This window comes from Aulonocara sp. 'chitande type north' Nkhata Bay, linkage group LG9 (genome assembly GCF_057382095.1).
Source record: "Aulonocara sp. 'chitande type north' Nkhata Bay isolate Kocher_YH1m ecotype deep benthic linkage group LG9, A_spYH_male_GT1.1, whole genome shotgun sequence".
Taxonomy (NCBI): domain Eukaryota; kingdom Metazoa; phylum Chordata; class Actinopteri; order Cichliformes; family Cichlidae; genus Aulonocara; species Aulonocara sp. 'chitande type north' Nkhata Bay.
The window spans coordinates 9,464,421-9,483,790 of NC_141352.1; the positions used below are offsets into that span (position 1 = coordinate 9,464,421).

A 19,370-nucleotide genomic window follows, 5' to 3' on the forward strand; every position below is an offset into this window, starting at 1 on the left:
CCTCTCATCCGAGAAGCTTCTTCAGTTCTAAGGTCAAATGGTGGAGAGTCCCAGATATAAAACTAGTGGGAGTTTCCCCCCACACAGGGACAAAAGGACCCCCTGATGATCCTCTAATCGCCTGAGCCAAGGTGTGAAACTGGGTGTGGGTCCCAATCAGCCAGAGTTTCGGGTGAGCTCATTGTGAAACCTGGCCCCACCTTATCATGCGAATTCCTGAGATCAGATGGCCCAGGATGTGACCTCACATCCTGGGCCATCTGACCCCACCTTATTGTGCGAATTCCTGAGGTCAGATGACTACAATGACCTGGATGACTGAGAACCTTCACAGACAGATTATATCTGTGGTTCTCCTGACTGACGTTTTGTCTATTTACAGTATCCTGCCATGCCATTGCATTTCCCCCCAACCATTGGGAACACTTACGTTAACTTTCATTGAGTAGAAAAACGTCCTCCAGCTTTATTGTTTATGTTATGCTAACATAGCTTTGTCGCGTTAGCGCTCACGTAGCACATCTTACCAGCTAGCCCAACTTCAGTAACCCTACAAACGTCACTGCTTTTTACTTTCCTGTCTTCATTTATGTTGGAAGTGATAGCAGAGCTGTACGTTTTAATTTGTGTCATAAATCCCTCAGTGAGAACATGCTTAGATGGAAGCTAGTGAGCTAACTCTCTAATGTCATAAATTCCATTTTCATGGATGCCTGGATGTTAAACTTAATTGTTACACCTGGTAGAGAAGCCACACGGATCATTTTATTATAGATGAAAGAATTTAGACAGTTTTTCAGCTCTCAGTAATACTGCAGTGATCATTTGACTTTGGGACCTGCTGTGGAGTTTAATGGGTTTAAAAACATGAACAGCTGTGGGATACTGTTTGTCCGTGATGTGAACTGGGGGAACAAATCGTGACAGGATCAGCCTGATAGTATTTGTAAGTTAAGTTTGGTTAAGCCATTTACTCAGAATAGCGTCCCGTATCTGGTTATCATTGTCAGCTTGAAAGTCACAGTCCTTTGCAGCTCGCCTTAAACATGTACAAAATTGTTGCACAGTCTCACCTGGTGTTTGGGACAATTTGTGGAAAGTTTGGCGTGCATATGCAAAATTCACTTGAGGAACAAAATAAGTGTTGAGCGCCGTCACCGCCGCGGTGTAGTCCTTCGCCTCTCCCGTCTGTGGTAGAGTGGAGAAGACGTCCTGCCCGGCCAAGTGCAGTAGAAGAGCGCGTCTCCGCTGTCTGACCACATCTGTAGCATTATCCGTCAAAATAAGACCTTTCCCATCAGCAAACAACTCGAAGGATGTTAACCACCGCGTCCATCTTGGTCCGAGTGTAGCTGGGTCAGTGTAGCAGGCGAACGGTTGAATGCCCGACTTTTACATGTTAGACCACGTAGCGAAGTTTTCACTAACACCATGCCGCCGCCGGGTCTGCTTCTCACAAAAACAAATCCAGGTCCCTGTCATCCTTGTCGTCATTGTTGTGTGCCCGCCTTATTACTGAATTAGGCAGGGCACCCTGAATTAAATCAGGGCATAAAGCACGGTCTTTCTCTTGCTTTATTCAATACAGTCGATCTGACAACTAGCCACTTAACGGGGCCTCCTTCCGGACAACAACATCCGGTTCAAAAGTCATCACATTAAGACATAGCCATATCAGTACATGACACCATGTTGCTGAGCTTTTTTATAAAAGTTAATTCTGTGATAGACTGTATATATGAGACAGATGTAGCTACAGTGGCATCACCCAATAAAAAAAAGTTATCACGTTATTAAGTAAGTGTAATGTTGTGTCTCTTGATCATGCAATCCAACTGACTGATGCACAATTCATCTTTCCACTGTTTGGAATGTTTCTGTTGTCTGTCATGGAAAGTTTTACATTTTAAGATGGATGAGCTGCTGAATGCTACAAATACAAATAAAGCAAACAAACCATCTGCTGATGAATGTGACCACACGTACACATTTCCGCTCAGTTGATTAATTTTCCAGTTCTTTCTCGATCTTTCTGTATGTTAGAGTAAAGACCGAAGTGACAAATGGAAACATGTTTGCAATCAAAGTCAGATGAACTGTTTTCAGTGGCACAGATGGAGGTTTACCTGGCAATAATTTGAGCGGAATTTAAAACACGACATTCATTTAAGGTCATCGCGTGTTTTGTGAGCAAATGCTTTTGCATATTCGTAGTGTTTCCTCCTATTTCTAAATTAAATATCTACTTTGCAAGTATTGCAAGTTGCCCTGTTGTCATCCGTTCTCGTAAAGTATAACCAAACTTTTGAGCGTTTGAGCCGCCGTGTTTCCTGCCAGGTAAATTGAGCTCCGCAACGTGGTGACGTCATTCGGGGCGACTGGAATCGATAAAGGAATTGTTTGCAAAAATGGCAAACAAGCACTGACACTTTCAGTCAATGCTTGCTCAGCCCTTTGTCCACTGATCGTGGACAGAATTTGTATGTGGAGTAGTGTTGGCAGTGTTAATGTCGTTAAAATTATGTTAACGCCATAACTGCATTAATGCGGCAATGCGGCGTGGGGCTGCAAGGTGTCGACACATTAGTGCGGTTAGCTTGTTAACAGAAATTTTCTGCGTTGATGCAGTTATGGCGTTAATGTCATTTTAACGAGATTAACGCTGACAGCACTAATGTGGAGCAAAGGTGCAGGGGCAGCACACTTCAGTGGTCTCAGGATCAGTTCTTTGATTCTAGTGGATGATGAGGTCCTCCTGGCTTCATCAAATAATGACCTATGACTTCTGCAGAGATGAGAATTAGCACCTCTGAGTCACAACTTTGAGGGTGAGTTAACCAGCAAGTTCTGGGAAAATGACATGTACTGTAATCTTGCTCTTTTCATGATAGACATGAGGCTAAAAGCCATGCAATTTGAGGGAAATGAATGAAACTGTGTCCCATTTCAGGGGAAGAACTCTCAAGAGTCCAAGAAGGACCCTAACATAACTTTAGGTTGCACCTTTCCCATCAAAGTTACAGAACAAGGCAAAGTAGGTGTGTTTCAGAAATGTAGAGGGAAGTAAATATTATAAACACACTCCAACATCAATTATATTTTTTCTTTAAAGAGACTTTTTTTTAAACTAAAGATGCTGAAGAGGTGTCTTCATAATTAAGATGAGGAGTGAAGCTTTATTGAAGTGTCTGAAGCTGCATGTAGGACGCTTCCCGCCTGCTCCGTTTCAAGGTCGACTTTCACAGTGTTTCCAGCTGTGCGCAGCAGAGCAGGAGAAAAAAAACCCCTCAACAGCTGGATGAGCGCCCTGCACAGGTAGGCCTAACTGAAGTGAAATCCCTGTGCAAAAATAAACTCCAACAAACTAGTCCATCTGCTAGAAAGCTGTGAAGCCTCTCAGGTGCAGCACTAATTTTTATCCTTTGTGACACTTGCGTGAGAGTCGTCCTCATTGGTTATAATGATGTCGTCTGAACCCAGCGCTCCTCGTTTTAGATGGAAGCTGGGAGAGGTTACTGCCTTATGTAATGAAATGACATTTATTTGTATACTTCCTTTATATTTAAAAGAACCCTCAACCTTCCAAGTCTCCAGCTCAAAAACCAAAAAGTTGATCATCAGGATTTAAACATCACAAATGTGAGCTTATTACTATAATTTATAACAGTGTGACAACACTTTTACACCTCCCGCCATCCTGCTACATCATCTAAACTAACAAAAATATGACAAACCATCGTCCAAAGTGATGCGCATCACACTGACTCGACCAACACTCGAACAACACATTTAGCAGGAATCACAAGTGATGGTGACATAAGCTGTACACACCCAGCAGACATGTCTGTAGTAAAAAAAAAACAAGCTTATTGGTTCATAGATGTGCAGAAAAAAAACAATAAAATGCAAATAATCTGTAGCATTTCTAAAGTTTCCTTGCATTGAAATTTGAAAGCAAGTTGAATAATCTTCCTCACAGAAAACTCATCATAAACCATCATCAGCCCTGAAGCTGCTGGATCAGGACTTTCAGCTTCACCTGGAGAAACACTCCAGCCATCATTTACAGAATGTATTTTTGATCTGAATTCAGACATGAGAAAAGTGTCACCAGCTTTATTATTGCTGTCTATCATTATCATTATTGCTGCTTTCTGATTTTAAATCTATGAACGTGTCAGCGTGACGTCATGATTGTTTCCTGGTCTGGCTGTTTGGGCTTCTTTGGCATCATAACGATCTCTCATAGATTTCTTTTCACACATATTACTTCTGTAGTGTTCTGCTCTGTTTTTACTCCTCCCCATTTAAGTCAGCTTTCTTATGATTGGCTGGTTGAGATGTGTCCTGATGCATGCTCAATCATCCAGGTAGAAAATCCCATGAAGTTGATTCTGCAGATCTGGACGTAGTGTTTTCAGACTGAAGAAATCACTTGGATGAGTGATGAAACATTTCTCCCACTGAAAATGCCCGGCCAGATGAACAGACTCAGCTTGTGTGTGTTTAAAGTCTGAACCTTTGGCTCACAGGGAGTATGTGTATTAGGGCTGCCACGATTAGTCGACTAGTCACGATTATGTCGACTATTAAAATCGTCGACGACTGATTTAATAGTCGACGCATCGTTTGAAGCTTTGTAAGATCACAAAGGACGCAGAAATGAGTAGTAGGATTTGTAATAACGTACTGAAACAGAAGATGGCAGCACTGCATGTACAAGGATGCCAGCTGCCGTTAAACCCCGAAGAAGAAGAAGAAGCTGTGTCCCAGAATTCATAGCGCAGCTGTCAACAATGGCGGCAGCTAGTTAGTTTTAATGTTACTCTTATTATTCTTTCTGGGTCACAAAATAAACGTTTAACATATTTTCAGGCGAGAATGTAGCTGTGTAAACCTCAAATATCTGCTCAGTTTATCAAGACACCACATATTTTCAAAAGCGCTCCGACGTTTTCGGAGACGTCTGTTACCCACTAGCTCGTTAGCTAGCCGGGGGCTAGGCTAACTAGAGCCGTGAGAACACCGGACTCCCGGCAAATCGTTTTCAAACCCACCGCCGTCTTTCGCTAGTCAGGTTAAACATATATATAAGTCACTTAGATAACTTAAAAATGTTGTTGTTTGGCTTTTTTTTTTAGTATTTTATTTGTTCCTGAGTAAATCGGTTTGGCTGAGATTAAAGTTATAGTTTTTGCACAGCTAAAACTGTCAAGCAGACAGCTGATTATCAGAAGTGTGAGACGCTGGAGAATATACTCCGGTGTCCTGTTATATTTTAGAAAGCAAGGAGTTTATTAAACTTCACCAAAACAATCTGCAAATTTCATTAAAAATTAATAAACTACCATCTTGTCTTTATTTTTAGTTAGCACAAACACTTCAAGCTGTAAGCTAATGATAGTTATATAAGACCAGATGCTGCTGGTGCAATAAGCTGTACGCTGTACGTCCAATGGATGATGATCTGATTAGTCGACTAATCGCAAAAATAATCGGTGACTAGTCGACTATCAAAATAATCGTTTGTGGCAGCCCTAATGTGTATATGTAGCATTTGCCACTGTAATATACATAAGACAGAAAACCAAAATTATAATAATACGTACAAAGATTTACATTAAAGATATATATATATATAGAGAGAGAGATATATAGCTCCAGAAGCAGCTTCAACAGATCGCAGAGCAGATTTGTTTGTCTGAAACAAATCACAGGAAATTAATTTTGAATTGTGTGAAACCTGATCCCTGCTTTGTTTGGGGAACCAGACGAGGTCTTCCTGTTGTTTCAGATGCACTGTGTGTCGTCCTGTGTTCTTGCAGATGATTGGAAATGATCTTCTGCTCTGCATGATCACGCTGATGTTTGCATAGAGAAGATAATGAAGCAGGGCTCTAGAGTGCGACAAATTTTGTCGCAAATGTGACCAAATTTTTCAATGGTGCAACAAAAAAAATCCTAGGTTTCACCGGTGCGACCAACTTTTCGAGTAAAAAAAAAAAAAAAAAAAAATTCTCCGCAACTCTGAAAGTCTCCCTGTGGTCAACAACTGACACACATTATGCCTCTATTGTGGTCTAAACCAATCAGAGATAGCCAGGGGCGGGACATCTCAGATTGCCCGCAGTCCAGATATTCCCGTAATCCTTCGTGTGTACATTTGAAAGTGCAGGTGGTTAGAGAGAGGTGAGTAGCTTGACTGAAGCGATATCGATTCATTAAATCCTGAATCAACTTATGAATGTAAAAGTATTTTGCCAGAAATGCCAGAATATCAGGTTAAAGATCACAAAACTATTTCAACAACCACCAAACAGCAATTGAGAGCAGGTAAACGGATTCCACGCAAAGAAGTAAACATAGAGCAGACCCGACGCATCAGAATCAGCTTTCTGAAAAAGCACAGCGTATCAAGAAAACACATTATATGCTGCGATAAATGCACTGCCCAAGTCCCCCTCTCCTCACTGCCTTTCAGCGGCAGGCAGCAGCAAACAGGTCATCCAAAGGACTTTAAGCACAGGCAGTTTATCATTAACTCGTCTTTCTTGTATAACTGTGCTCTGACTAAAGAACTGTGTGTTGACAAGATTGTTAGTTAATCATTTACAAGTTAATATTGTCTGTATGGACAGCAATTTCCCCCCCAAAAAAGTGCACATGTAAAACTGTGGTTTTAAGCCACAGGTCTCAAACTCTGGCCCGCAGCCTAATTACATTTGGCCCGCGAAGCCATACCAAATTACTATTAGAGCTGGCCTACTGGTATTATACAGCTAATATATATATTGTTTAGTATTAAGCTTTGCTTGTTCCATATTCAGTTTTTCAGAAAAATGTGTTTGAGTCCAAAAGATTCATTCTTTTATCTGGAGGAATAAATATATTTCAATAAATATTAACGTTAGCCCGTGACTTTGTTCCAGTTTTGAATTTTGGCCCACTGTGTATTTGAGTTTGACACCCCTGTTTTAAGCAATGCAGTTGAAAAATTTGGGTGCGCCTAAGACAAGGTGCCACCAGTGCAATCGTGGCAAAAAAATGAGTCTAAAGCCCTGTGAAGTTTATTATTGCTGCACGCGGTGAAACAGTGCATTAGTGATTATGAAACTCTTCCCACGCTGTGATTACTGGTGTCTTCAGCACAGCTGTGTTCACGATGTGTACGATGACGTGAGTACGAGAAGCTTTTCTTCCAGTGTCTGGATATGAATGCTTTCCTCAACGTGGGCTAGTTTATGTTGTCGCAGGCCTTTGGCAAACGTGAATGACGTCCCACACTGGTCACAGACGTGCTTTTTAGTCCTGTGGAGGAGTTCGTGGCGTTTTAATGCACTCGGTGTGGGAAAGCCTCTGCCACATTCTTTGCAGTAGTTCAGTTTGTGCCCAGTGTGCATACGCTGGTGTCTCTGTAGGGTTCTTTGGCTGCTGAAGGATTTTCCACACTGGTCACACTGGTACGGTTTAACGATGGTGTAGTGCTGACAGGGCTCAGCACTGGGTCCACCGTCACTGCTCTGTGTGTGAGACAAAGACTGTGTAAGTCTGGGAATTAATAAAGATCACTTCTGCCACAAGACACCCACTGATATTTGTTTGAGTGTTTTTATGTGACTGATAGATGTACTTGGACATGTCACCAGAACCAATACTTATGATACTATTGGATCCCAAAATTCTGAAAATGTGATGGTATTGTTTCTGGATGTTCAGAACTGAAGGGGGCAGTATAGCGCTACAAGTGTTCTTCTGTCCTACATGCCAAAGGAAAAAGGAAGTCCAACACCACAGGAAAAACTACAAATAGCACAAGAAACTACATGTGGAAAATGGTGACTAGTGCTGCTGCCTTAAACTCTCTTTCAAATCAGAGTCAACTGTGAAAGTTTGTTTCCAAGGGTGACAAGGGGATGATAATCAATTCAGAAAATATAATATACAAATTGGAGATGGCACGATGCCACTTTTTTATGTCCGATACCGATATCATAAATTTGGATATCTGCCGATACCGATATAGTATTTTTATATATATATATAGTACAGTTCATTTTATAATTAACAGAACAATATCTTGCTTGTATGAGTTTATACTCAAGTTTTAAAAAAACAAAACACTTACCGTGTACGGAAGAGGACTCCCTTACTACATTTATTTATATTATCTGTATAGCACTTTAGAGCACACTTTTCACTTTATTAAAAGCACCTTATCAAGTACTTTATTTAGCATTGCACTTTAAGCATGGATTTGCACAGTAACACATTTGCACACAAGAAGTTTAATTATTTATTGAATATTTATTGAGAATTTTAAAACGAGTTTGTAGCCTTGTTTCAGATATTGCACAGCTGCTCCTCATCAAGCAATGTGGTGGTTGTCTGTGAGGAAAAAAGAATGATGATTAAGATTGTGATTAAGGTTTACCAGTAAGGAAAACTAATGCAAATGTGTGTGGGGGAAATCTAAGAATAAAAGTGGTGCAAAAAAGTGTTTGTAAGATAATGATTACTCACCTTTCTTGCTTGTGTCCTCTTCAAGATGTTTGGGCAAATGTTTCCCGGGGGTCCAGACACCATTTAAAGGTTCCGGGAGAGATCACGGGTTAAGAGAGTGTGGTGAATCTTTTTGTGCTTGGGTTTTGGGGTTTTTATAATATTGGGTTTGGTGCATAGCTGGACTGGCCATCGGGCATACCGGGCATTTGCCTGGTGGGCAGATGGTGATTTTTCGTTTTTATGGGCCGATGGGTTTTGTTTTGGGTTTTTTTTCCGTTTTTTCCCATGACGGTATAAACACTGAAAGGTGGTGGATTGGCCAGATGCTGGGAGATGTGTAAAAATAACTCAGTTGTTTGGTGGTGGCTATTGCGGAGCTTCCACAGATTCAATAACATTAGCAAGTGGTGGAGGCCAGCAGGTGCAACACGCTGGCAGGTGGATGACGGAAAGACAGGAGGAGCAGAGACCCGAGGCGGTGAACTGAACTTCAAGTAAGAAGTTATGACCTGCAGTCTATCTGGTCAGATATAAACCAAGTTTAGGTGGAGTTTATTTTCGTTGTGCTGACTTTTTACAGTCAGTTACAATAACTCATACTGCGTACTAGCTAGCATGACAGAGTTTATATACTGCTGGGCGGGTGCTATGATGTTACAGATGTTGAACTTGTTTTATCTTATTTTATTTATAAGGTTTAGTTATTAGAGTTTCCAACCGTCCCGTAAAAAACGTAATCGTCTCGTATTCAGAGAAAATATTACGCGTTTCTTATTGAGGTGAAAAGGAACATTTTGTCCCGGACTTCAGCTACAATGAAAAAGACACAAAGCTGGAGTTATTCTGTGTCTTTGCTGCACAGCTGCCTCTTCTCCTCTCATTCTCTCCCCTCCCTCTCCTGTTTCTACTTCAATCGTGAAACTGATCAATGATCAGCTGATCGGCTTTTCTCTCTTGTTTGTTTATCGCCCACTTTGTGCCAGAACGGGGAAACCAGCGGATGTCGCGCTAAACAACAGCAGCACGTTTAAGCTTGATCAGCTGTTGTTAGAATTTATTTAATATTAATTTCTAGTATCAGCTGATGTTTGCTGGAGCCACAGCTGTAAAGCTGCTGGTCAGGATGGTTTGGATATGTGGTGAGAGGGAAACATGAAGATGAAACCAGGAGATGTCCTTACTGGATCATGGGGCAGACTGACAGCCTCGCTTCTGTCAGTCTGCCCCAGGGCAGCTGTGGCTACAACTGTAGCTGCTTCCACCAGTGCGTGAATGTGAAAGTGAATGAATAGTGGAATTGTAAAGCGCTTTGAGGGTCTTGAAAAGCGCTATATAAATGCAATCCATTATTATTTTAACTATTATTATTATTATTATTACCTGCCCCCCAACAAAACTTTGCTAGACCCGCCCCTGCACAGTTGCCAGCTGTCAGCTACATGGAAAAGGATCCTGGTGTAGAAACTAATAAATTCTAACAACAGCTTATCAAGCTTAAACGTGCTGCTGTTATTCAGCCACTGGTTTCCTCTTTCTGGCACAAAGTGGGCCAAAAAAGCAAACAAAGAAGAGAAACGGACTCGCGACAGAAAAGCTGATCAGCTGATCATTAATCAGTTTCATGATTGAAGTAGCAACAGGAGAGGGAGGGGGAGAGAAGAAGAGGCAGTCGCTCCATATATCGGTTGTTAAGCTTAACGTACTTTACAAACATTCAGAGATGAACTTACAACTTTCTCGGAGATGAAATGCCTTGTAGCGAGGCTCCAAATGCTCCACCAGACCACCAAAAGGTCTCACATGCCACAGCCGCTCTATCACATAACGCATGCTGCTCCGACGTGCTACGGTTATGAGCTGACTTACGCTATGTTGCAAGTTTTGTGAAGTGCTTTTGTGATATTTAATGGATGAGATTACAATTTTAGTAATTTAGTAATTCAGTAATTTAGATCAGTATCGGACCGATACCAATATGTAATATCCGACCGGTCCATCTCTAGTACAAACTATGTTACTATGATTTTCAGCAAAACACCTAAAACTCCAGCATCAATATCTGTTCAAAGATTAAAGCTGAGTAAATTTCAGTTCACAGTAATAACGATGCTGAAGTGCACACCACCATTGTGTTTGAGGCAGCTGGTATTACTGTTGACATCAACTTTGTTTCAAAGTCTAAAACACGGTAAATGCTTATACTAATGTAATGTAACTTTGGTGGTACTTTAGGAGCCATATATTTTATGAGGTGGTACTCATTCTGAAAAGTTTTAGAACCACTGGCCTAGCCCATCTTTATGTAGGGTAATAATTATTTTTTTTATATCCTCAGAGAATACTTTCCTATGATGTGGCATGTTAAACTTCCAGTGACCAGTATGAGAGAGTATGAAAGCAATAACATGAAATTCAAACACCTGTTTTCAATTGCACCTGATACCTTTTAAAGCTAATGTGTCACATGACACCAGGGAGGGAAAAGGGTAATTGGGCACAATTTGGACATTTTCACTTAGAGGTGTACTCACATTATTTAGGCAATAATGGCTGTGTTCTGAGTTATTTAGATCTAATTACTTTCTTGTTTTGAACATTCCCAAATTGAAACTGCACTAACTAAACTTACCTTACACTGACTGCACTTGAACGGCCTCTCCCTGGTGTGGATCTGTTGGTGTCGTTTTAGGACATCCGAAGACTTAAACGTCTTTTCACACTGGTCACACTTGTATGGTCTCTCCCCAGTGTGGTTTCTCTGGTGGACTCTCAGATCACTAATGCGTCTGTAGGCTTTCCCACACTCGTCACAGCGGTGTGGTCTATCTCCAGTATGGGTAATTTCGTGGGCTTTTAAGTGGGAGTACTGCACAAACGGTTTCCCACACTGCTCACAGCAGTACACGTCCTCCCCGGTGTGCATGCGTTGGTGTGTTCTTAGGGTCTTTTGCAGGCTGAAAGCTTTTCCACAGAAGTCACAGTTATATGGTTTACTTCCAGAGTGGGTGCGCTGATGGGTAACCAGGTTCCCCTTACAAGTGAAATCCTTCCCACACTGATCACACCTGTAGGGTTTAAGTCCGCTGTGAGTGAGCTGATGTGTCTTTAAGTTGTCCATTCGAGTAAAAGACTTCCCACACAAGTCACAGCTGAACAGCTTAACTCCAGTGTGGATCAGCTGATGAGTTTTTAAGTGATCCAACCGGATAAAAGACTTTCCACACAGGTCACATCTGAAGAGTTTGATTCCAGTGTGGATCAGTTTATGAGCTTTTAACTCGCCCATCCGGGTAAAGGCCTTCCCACACGCATCACAGCTGAATGCTTTAACCCCCGTGTGGATGAGATGGTGTCTTTTTAGCTCCCCCATGAATTTAAAAGCCTTTCCACACTGATCACAGCTGAATGGCCTAACTTCTGTGTGGATGTATTTGTGGGTCCTGAGATGTTTTGTGGTGGGAAAATTCTTCCCACACTCATCACACTTGTATGGTTTCAGCCCACTGTGGAGAAGTCGATGTGCTTTTAAGTTGTCCATTCGATAAAAAGACTTGTCACACAGGTCGCAGCTGAACAGTTTAATACCCGTGTGGATCACCTGATGTGCTTTTAACTGACCCATTCGAGTGAAAGACTTTCCACACTGCTCACATATGAACTGCTTAACTCCCGTGTGGATCAGCTGATGTGTTTTAAAATGCCCGATCCGAGCAAAGGTTTTTCCACACACGTCACATCTGTGAGATTTATCTCCACTTCCTGTTGCTGTGAAGGACTTGTCAGCTTCCTGATAGGAGTCAGGTTTTGACCCATCTTCATCTTTTTCCTCCTGCAGTAAACAAAAACAAAAAGCAGGCAGTAAGTGAAATGCAGAGATGGAGCAAACTTACACTACAAAGTCTTTAAGTTACTGAAGTTTAAATAAATTCAAGAATCTGCTGTTGTGTTAGGAGTTCTCAGATAAATAAACAGATCAGATGTCGAAGGGGAAAAAATCCTGCTCATATCGACACTGACAGGGACTGGGTAATGTGCTAAGAATGAAAGGATGCCACATCATTTGATAGAAATAAAAATGATCAACCTACAAAGGACTAAATTCAAAGACACCCTGGAAATCAAAGTGAAACAATGATGTGGAAGGCTGGTCCATTTTGCTGACAATGCAGAATGGTACTCAGCAGTTGGTACGGACCACACGTGCTTGTATGCATGGTTGACAGTGTCGGGGCAGGCTCCTAATGAGATAATGGACGGTGTCCCGGGGGAACTCCTGCAAGATCTAGCCCATGGCATCAGCGCCTGCACAGTCTGAGGTGCAACATAAACGAAACATAACGTCCCAGATGTGCTCTGTTGGAGCCAGTCAGTCGTATCAATTCCTTCATCCTCCAGGAAATGCCTGCATGCTCTCACCACCTAAGGCCGGGCACTGACGTTCACCAGGAGGAACACACTGGGTCCTGGGTTGAATAAGATTATTAGAAACCCTGCCACAGACTGGCGACCTGTCCAAGGTGAACCGTTTGTCTGCAGGTATTAAACCATTTTTATTCAGATTTGTTTTCCTTTATTGAATTTTGATTTGAGGATATGTTTTAAAGGGCAAGAGCAGACAGTTCAAACAATAAAATGTTACTGTGAAACTTTTCTTACCTCCTCCTCTTCTTCCATTCCTCCTCTGTCAGACTCCTCTTCTTCTTCTCTATCGGATTCCTCCTCTTCTTCCATTCCTCTGTCAGACTCGTCTTTTCCTGAGATCAAACAGATCTTTATTAGGCTACCCTTGATTTTCACTTCTAACCAAACAGGAGACTGAAACCCGATTTAAAGCCAACAATCAGTTTGAACTCAGTTTAATTCAGTTACGACTCATTCAAATGAACCCAAACAGGTTTGATCATGAAGTTAAAAGTCAGGAAAAGAGTGAGTGCAGACCGCTAACATCAAAAAATAAAATCTGAACTAATAGCAGGCACTGAACGAGATAGGTTAAATATAAAGTAGAAGTTAGAGGGGACATGTTCTCAGCTCGATTAATGTTATTTCACTTTATCAGCATGACGTAGATCAGCTTATCTGCTAATTGGAAGGTTGTTGGTTCAATCCCTGGCTTTTTCGAACCAACAACCTTTGGCAAAATACTGAATCCCAAGTTGCTCCTCATGCTTCCAGTGTTTGTATTAATGTGTGAGACATGTTGTTGAAAGTGCTTTGAATACTCAGATTACATATTTCTGATCTATTTAAGAACCAGTCCTAAGTTATAGTAACTAATAACTTTATGAACTTAAGGAATATGTCAATTTTGCTTCTGAATGAAAAAGAAATTCTGCTTTTAGTTTTACTTGATTTAGTTCTGAAACACTGGGAGACGTCTGAGTCACCAGTTAGCATCCGACATGCATTTCATACATCCTGAATCGGGGCTGGACTGGTATCGTAGCACACTAGCCTTTGACCAGTGGGCTGACACACTCGTGGGCCGATTGGTGGATGTTATTTTTTTTTCTTTGTCATAATCATACACGCTACAGTCTGGCCTGAAAGCCTGCTGTGCATCGGCCCTACAAGCACCGACAGTAGCCTATTGATTCCTTTTTGATTACTGACACTGGATTGCCCAATCAAATTTCTGAACGTGACCGGTCACCCTACCTTCCCTGTAGAGCGGTGCACCTTGTAGAACAGAGACTAGTGTTGAAGAAGTGTTTGATATAGATGGACAAAGAAAAAAAAAAGATGGAGCTGAAAAGCTAAGAGAGAAAATGAAACTAAATGAAGTAAAAGCATCAAATTAACCGACATGTTTGCAGCTGCACCGTCAACAGCAGTACCAACAACAAACAAAAGCCCTCACATTCACAAGAGGCTGCTGTAGCAAGCATTAGCCATGAACCATGCACCAACCTGATTAAAACTTTAACTCTATATCAATAATCAAATAAAATGAAACATGTGTATGCACAATACACATACACACAAAAATACATATTAGTGATGATGGTGGGCCTCCAGAGACCAGTCCAGCCCTGTCCTGATGAAATATGAAAAACCTCCAAAAAATTCATAAATGTTACCCAAAGACGGTGTGAATCAGTAGAGACTGTTTTAGGGGTAAGAAAAAAAAAGGGAATATTATCACCAAAAAAAAGGCATAACACAACATGTCCAGGCACTAAGGCATTGTTTGGAAGAGTAAAGCAAGGCCTGGATTTCCCTGGGATAATGACATTAAACAGATACCAACATCTTCTTCAGTGATACAAAGATGCCAACAGAGCCATTATGGCTTCACCACCACAGGTGTACAACACCAAGGACGGGCATTTTCTGAAGTCTGTGCAGGAAATGGTGAGGGCGTGACCCCAGACACACACAGCTCTCCAACAGGCTGATGAACCATTTTTCTAACCATAACAGTGCAGATCTGTAAGAACTCACACATTAAAACAGAACACATACACTGACGCCACAGTACTTTCAAAAAGCATCACTGATGAAAGACAACAACTGTAGATGGACTCAGTGACCCCGACTATAAAAACTATGAGAAGCCTGAGTCTTTATGAAGATTAGGGAAACTGGTGGCCTTAAATCCAGTGTGGCTTGGTTTGCATTTCACTGAAACACTGGAGAAGAATTTAATGTCTGTATTCTTCATCGGCTGAAATTCACTCAGGATATCACAATCATGACCACCTAAGTGAAACACTTGCTGATTGGGATTATGCAGGAGTTTCAAAAGCTATGGAGACGTACCAGGCTGTTAACTGTGTGTAATTTACCTTACTGCCAGGTGTGAGGTGTATATGTTTGTGACTAAATGATCAGTTTCTGAATGTGTGAGTTCATCAAAGGGAATATATATATATATATATATATATATATATATATATATACACATATAAAACAATGTAGCTTGCCATAACCTGTGTGTGAATGGGTAGTTTAGATAAATCTAAGCTACGAATCCTTGAGGCCGAGTCCATAACATGCAACTGTTTCAATTAGATTGATTGTCATTTTAACTGACTTTTATTTTTATTTTATTTTTTATTTTATTTGTATTCTTTCACTTATTGTTGCATGTGTGTTGTTGCTGCCTGTGTTTGAGTAATTTCTGTAACTGTGAGACATCTGCTGCTGCCTATCTTGGCCAGGTCTCCCTTGAAAAAGAGGTTTTTAATCTCAATGGGATCTTCCTGGTTAAATAAAGGTTAATAAATAAATAATGACTGAATGTAGTGTAAAGCGCTTTGGGGTCCTTAGGGACTAAGTAAAGCGCTATACAAATACAGGCCATTTACCATTACCATATATTACTGAACAGATCGATACATCTTACATAATCTGATTGTTACAATTACAAACTAAATCTTGTAAACAGTGTAACACACACACACACACACACACACACACACACCTTTGTCCTGCAGCAGTGAGCTGGGTATGTCAGTGATGTGTTTGTTTGGATGTGAGCAGCAGCTCTGATGCCTCTCTGAGGTGATCAGTGTGAGAGTTGCACGACTGCTGGAAACAGGTTATCACAGTAACTCAGTCCAGCGGTCAGCAATGACCTTCAGCCTCTGCTAACAGGCTAAGCTAAGTCCAGCCACAAAACAGCTGCTGTGCTTCGGCTGCTCGTTTCCTCTTAGTCGGGTCAAACTGTCAGGAGGCACCGAGGAAAGAAGCACCGCGAAAGAGATAAGGAGCCGAACTGAAGCCACACCGGATCCAGACTAACGTCAGCTCGGTTACCTTTAGAAGACCCCAGACCATAAACCGAGACCAGCTCCATGATGAAGCTCCAGCACTTTCCCCGGTGTTCAGATCAGACCCGCCGGGATGAAGTGTGTCTCAAAGCGGCGGAGACGAGCGGGCAGACTGCGTGTGTGCTTGAAGGGCCTGCAGTCTATGGCGGACACACAGCTGCAGGAATCTCGGACACTTTCCAGGATCCTTCAGCCTAACAGGAAGTCACAGAAACACTCACATCCGGTTACAGCTGATTCCAGTACTGAGCACAATTCAGCCAGTACAGTAGGCAGCCTCTACCTGTCCGAAGGTTCAAGACATAAATCAAACGAGCTGACGGTGAAAAATATAATAACTTTATTTATTTATGATAGCGGGTTATGACTACTTCATATATATACACTTTTATATATATATACATATTAAAAACGAGGAAAAAAACTGTCAAAGTTTTCGAGATTAAATTTGGAAGGATAAAGCCAGAGACTGGGCTCGCCTTACCTTTTCATAATTGTATAGTGGTGTTTATGGCCAGCGAATAAACGAATGAATGAATGAATGAATGAATAAGGGGCTGGGGCAGGAGGTGGAGGTAAAATTCCGAAGAAAACCTCGAAATTTTCCATAAGGTGAAAAGTGACGCTACTTCACTTTATGTTGCGTTTGAATGAAATCGATCCCACACATGTAATAGCATGCATGCAGTTATAACTGTGCTCTCATGCAGTGTCGCCAGCACGCAGGGACCTCCATGGCACTGAAGATGATAACAGAATGATTAGAGATTTCTTATTTACTTCAGTCTGTGTGAATTTCTCTCCACCTTAACCCTGAAAACTGAACGAATGGTAACTGGACACAGAGATTTATTTATTTGTTGTTAATTGTGAGTTGTTTTTCCTTCTTCCGTGAATATTTTAATAGAAAGTTTGTGTTTCTTCTCATTTCACCTCAGTGTACTAGCCTGTACTTGAAGGTAAAGGGGTGAACTGTTTATAATAAATCCAGTCGTCCACTAGATGGAGACAAATACACATAGATGAATGCGGACTCTGGTTTAGTGAGTGCACAGGGTGGGCCATTTATATGGATACAGCGTAATAACATGGGAATGGTTGGTGATATTAAAGTCCTGTTTGTGGCACATTAGTATATGTGAGGGGGCAAACTCCTCAAGATGGGCGGTGACCATAGTGACCATTTAGAAGTCGGCCATCTTGGATACAACTTTTGTTTTGTCAATAGGAAGAGGGCCATGTGACACATCACACTTATTGGTAATGTCAGAAGAAAAACAATGGTGTGCTTGGTTTCAACGTAACTTTGTGGCCATTTATACGACAGGGGAATAGTTTTGTATTATCTCTGGTTTTCACATCACATCTTTGTGATTGTTTCTGTCTGACTGATGCTCTGGTTGGCGCAAATCCACATTTACGAGACTGGAGATCTGTCCTGTGCACCTAAACGGGCTCCACTTCATCCTGGGGATTACATCGATACACCCATCAGGAGGTGGTTAGAACCCCTGAGGAGGACAGTGTTTACAGAGAAGCAAGCCCAGATGCTGCATGTGCACAGAAACATCTGTGTTATAACAGGACTTTTTTAAATTAAACAAACTATCTGCATGTCTGAGTATAAAATAAATCGATTTCAAGATTCTTATAAACACTTAAACCTCTTAAACCTGATTTAAAGTATGATATCTATCTATCTATCTATCTATCTATCTATCTATCTATCTATCTATCTATCTATCTATCTATCTATCTATCTATCTATCTATCTACTGTATATATAGTAACTACTTTTGCATCCTTTATTTAATCCAGCATCTTTGCACTCTGCACCATAAACATGCTGTGTGTCTTGTTGTTATGCTGATGTCATTTTTCTGTTTTGTAGACTGAGGGCCAAGAAATAGCCGGAGCCATATTCCTCGCATCCTGACACATACTTGGTCAATCAAGCTAATTCTGATGGAAAAGCTCTCAATATGCATCTCTATCCTTTCACCCAAAGAGGGCGCTGTAGTTTAATATTTAGCCAAACAGGAGGCATCTCCTCACCTGTATTCATGTCACTGCAGTACAAAAAACAACAAGAACCCTGGTTCCTGGTTCCAATCAAACACAAACTGAAGCCTAAAAGTGAAAGAAACGACAGCAGGTCAGGCGTCTGGAGCTGTGGGAGTCAAACCTGTGACCTGCAGCCTTGGACTCCTGTGATTGGTCCTCTGCTCAGAGCTTTTTCTGTGTTTCTGAAACCAGTGAAATATAATCTGTAAAAGAAGTGAAAAGTTGTTCGCAGTGAGAACTGATCAGTGACGCTCGAGGACTTTTACAGAGAGTTAAGCGGAGATTCATTTTCCTGTCTGAAGAACTGCAAAAATGTGGCGTCTATAGTTCTGGTGTAAATGTAGAAAGGGTGCTGGATTCGTTTCTTGCCTCCTTCACCACAGTGTTATATTATATTAATATCACAGCTGCAGACGTTTACGGCCGACCTTATTTTAAATACTTCGTGCTCACTTTCATCTCTAGTGAAACATGATTAAATGTAAAATATGCGTGCAGCATCTCTTACTAACTGCTGTGATGACAGTAAGTGATAACACACACCAGGGGGAGACTGTGATACGCTTCACACTGTGGGCTTGCTGCTAACAGGCGGCATGCTGGGAAATAATGGATCCTGCTGAGAAGTGGACTCAAAGTTATCGGATTGGGGAAAAAATCGCAAATAAATAAATAAATGTTGGACTGCTATCATGAAGCGATGATGTGACTCAATCATCTTCATTTTGCTGATTAAAGTTGATGTTTTTTGGAGTTTCTATTCATTTATCATTATATTGTTTTTAGATTATTTATGTTTATTCTGTTGCTACAATTTTTTGTCTTTATTATTAATTTCTCTTTTTTCTTAAATGAAACATTTTTGTTGTTTTTTCTTTTCCCCTGCTTTTACTGTTGGCAGAGATCAACTTCCAGAACATGTTTAAAAATATTATAAATTACATTGAAAACATTAAGTTGTGTTCTTTGGTTGTTACTGTTGTAAAATATTTAGTTTCAATCTACTTTTCCAAATCCCTCAGTGATAGT

General features: G+C 41.1%; 1 protein-coding gene across 1 annotated transcript; it reads right to left on the reverse strand.

Annotated features, from left to right (window-relative positions):
- Positions 1-415: 415 nt before the first annotated feature.
- LOC147321603 (uncharacterized) lies at positions 416-16,466 on the reverse strand. The gene is made up of 4 exons (XM_086305676.1): positions 16,264-16,466; positions 13,159-13,256; positions 11,132-12,331; positions 416-7,520 (listed from the first exon to the last, which is right to left on the reverse strand). Exons 1-4 carry the CDS (start codon positions 16,301-16,303, stop codon positions 7,158-7,160), a joined length of 1,701 nt encoding a protein of 566 aa, XP_086161802.1. The 5' UTR covers positions 16,304-16,466; the 3' UTR covers positions 416-7,157.
- Between the last annotated feature and the right edge of the window lie 2,904 nt (positions 16,467-19,370).

Coding starts and splice junctions, on each gene's coding strand:
- LOC147321603 (XM_086305676.1), bottom strand. CDS start 16,303: ATGGAGCTGGTCTCGGTTTATGGTCTGGGGTCTTCTAAAG. Junction 13,257..16,263: donor TGGTCTGGGGTCTTCTAAAG/GTAACCGAGCTG, acceptor GTTTGATCTCAG/GAAAAGACGAGTCTGACAGA. Junction 12,332..13,158: donor GAATGGAAGAAGAGGAGGAG/GTAAGAAAAGTT, acceptor TGTTTACTGCAG/GAGGAAAAAGATGAAGATGG.